The 2,338-nt window shown below is 56.8% G+C and overlaps 1 protein-coding gene across 1 annotated transcript in view; it reads right to left on the reverse strand.

Annotated features, from left to right (window-relative positions):
• Window positions 1-793: 793 nt before the first annotated feature.
• Window positions 794-2,338, reverse strand: part of RAMP2 (receptor (G protein-coupled) activity modifying protein 2) — a 2,426-nt gene continuing 881 nt past the window's right edge. Inside the window, exons 2-4 of the mRNA XM_011998778.1 lie at window positions 1,943-2,008; window positions 1,372-1,480; window positions 794-1,238 (exon numbers count right to left, since the gene is read on the reverse strand). Coding sequence (XP_011854168.1) covers window positions 983-1,238; window positions 1,372-1,480; window positions 1,943-2,008 — 431 coding nt within the window. The 3' untranslated portion in view covers window positions 794-982. The remainder of the gene's footprint in view (window positions 1,239-1,371; window positions 1,481-1,942; window positions 2,009-2,338) is intronic.

Raw genomic sequence — 2,338 nt, forward strand, 5'->3', positions numbered from 1 at the left:
TGGGAGGATCCTTGAGCCCAGGAGGTCGAGGCTGCAGTGAGCCATGTTTGTGCCACTGCACTCCAGCCTGGGTGACAGAGTGAGACTTTGTTTCAAAAAACAAACAAACACACAAGGAACTGTTTGATGTGGAGATGGCGGTTTTCTGACCCCAGGGTCCAGTGCTCCTCAGCCTTGAGCTTCTTCCAGATCACATACGTCTCCTGATTGCTGGCTTTAGCGGACACCAGGGGGCAGTGTGTTGCTAGGCTGTAGGCCACACCCAGTCCAGGACAATGTAGGATGAGGGCAAGGGAGGTGGAGGGGGGTTGTGAACCTAGTAAAGGAAGCCCCCACTGCTTTCTCCCACAGTTGTGAGGTCCTTAGGAATGGATTCCTGTTGCTCAGTCAGGGTTCCTCTTCCCAGGCCCTGGGAGTAAACTGAGGCACGAAGAAGGGGAATAGTCAGGGCTCCTGGGCAGCCTCCTGCTCCTCTTGCAGGAGTCACAAGCACAGATTTTTCCTTTGCCCCTTCCCCCACACCTCCTTAGTTGCAGGCCCCCAGCTGCTGTCCAGACCGGAAGGGAGTCTCTTCCTGCTTGTTTCCTGGAGCTGAGTTTGGATAAGGACAGGAAAGGCCCGCCTGGGAGGAAAGAATATAGGGGTGTGACCTTCATGGAGGCAGGGAGCAGGGGGGCAGGTGAAATGAACAGAACAATGGGCCATCCAGATTTTTTCAGTTCTACTACCCAGAGCTGAGGGCCTATGGGAGTGGCAGGGAAGGACACAGGTTCCACTGAAATGGGAAGAAGTACATTGTACAAAAAAAGTTTTATTTTGAAGATTACAGAACTTGTGCCATTACCCCACCCGGCTTCCATTCCCAGCAATCCAGGGATCTGTGGTGGGGAAGAGAGTGAGAAAAGGGAGTAAGAGGGGAGGAGGGAGGCCTGGTTGGTGTGGGGAAGTGGAGTAAGGTGGTTATAGAGAAGCTCGTGGCTCCCTAGGCCTGGGCCTCACTGTCTTTACTCCTCCATACTACAAGAGTGATAAGGAAGGGGATGAGGCAGATGGGGGCTATGATCATGGCCAGGAGTACATCCTCTGGGGGGTCAGAGAAGGTGGGCTGCACCAGGGAGCAGTTGGCAAAGTGGATCTGGTGAGTCTCAAAGATGATCCTCTCTGCCAAGGGATTGGGGAAGCCCAGGTCAAACAGCTCGGCAAAGTGCTCCAGGCATTCTCGCAGGGTGCTGTAAGGCCTAGGGGCAGAAGAGGACTTGAGTGAGGAAGGGGGTGGGCCCAGGGAGAAGAGTGCCCCACACTCACTCAAGGTCTACCTGCAATGAGCAGGCCCACCCCCTGGCCTGAGCCACCCTCCAGCACTGCCCCTACCTGCTAATCATGGCCCAGTCGCACCAATCCTTTTCGATAGAATCCATTTGATCCTTATAATGATTCCAGCAACATTGGACAGCTGTCTCATAGTTCTTCACCGTCACCCCTGTAGGTACAGATGCTGAACAATGACCACACCCCTGCCCCTCCCTCCAAACCCTCCTGCCCAGGTGCTTGCAAGGTGAACTGCCTGTCTTCAAATGTGGGAACCCTTCAGAAAGTTTCCCTAGCAAGACATTCTGGCGGAGGACAGAGTCCCAGCTCAGGAATCATGTAATGACTTCCATGTGCTAAGCACTTTCCATCCCAGCCTGATAAGAACTTCCACGTACACCTTTTCCTGGGGTCTTCTAGCCCACTTGTGAGGTGGGCAGCTCAGAGCCGCGCAGGGGCCGACCTGCACGTGAGAGGACAGGGAGAAAGACTGCAAGGAACCCCAAGAGAAAACAGAGGGGGGTTTAGTGGGGCATCAGCTGGGGTGGGGCAGGCCTTGTGGGAAAGGGACCCTCCCCACTGAACTTGCTGTCGTCCTTGTCCTCGGCCACCCTTCCACACCCCGGGTACCCACCTTCTGACCCCGTTGTGCCTGTGGTGGGAAGAGGCTGAGCCAGGGCCTCATGGGGATTCAGGACAGCTGTGGGAAGAAACGGGAGAGGAGGGTAGCATAGCGGGGACCCAGGTAGTGGAGCCTGCGATGGGGTTGGGGGACTGAGACCCTCCGTAAACAGGGCTACCTTGGAATAAAAAGAGGAATAATCTAGCCCCTACGGACGCCTCAGTGCCGGGGAGGGAGGGGCTGGCACCAGCTCCTAGTGACTCACACCCAGGCCCAAAGCCCCCTCACCTCTGGCCAGCTCCTGTCCTCCGAAGCCCTCTCCGCGGGGCCGGGGCCGGCACCCCAGCTTTCCCCGGGTGGGAAGCAGCTCGTGCTGCGCCCTCCCCAAGGTGGGGTCAGGGACCGTCC

The sequence above is a fragment of the Mandrillus leucophaeus genome, unplaced genomic scaffold, assembly GCF_000951045.1.
Source record: "Mandrillus leucophaeus isolate KB7577 unplaced genomic scaffold, Mleu.le_1.0 Scaffold58, whole genome shotgun sequence".
NCBI classification, from domain to species: domain Eukaryota; kingdom Metazoa; phylum Chordata; class Mammalia; order Primates; family Cercopithecidae; genus Mandrillus; species Mandrillus leucophaeus.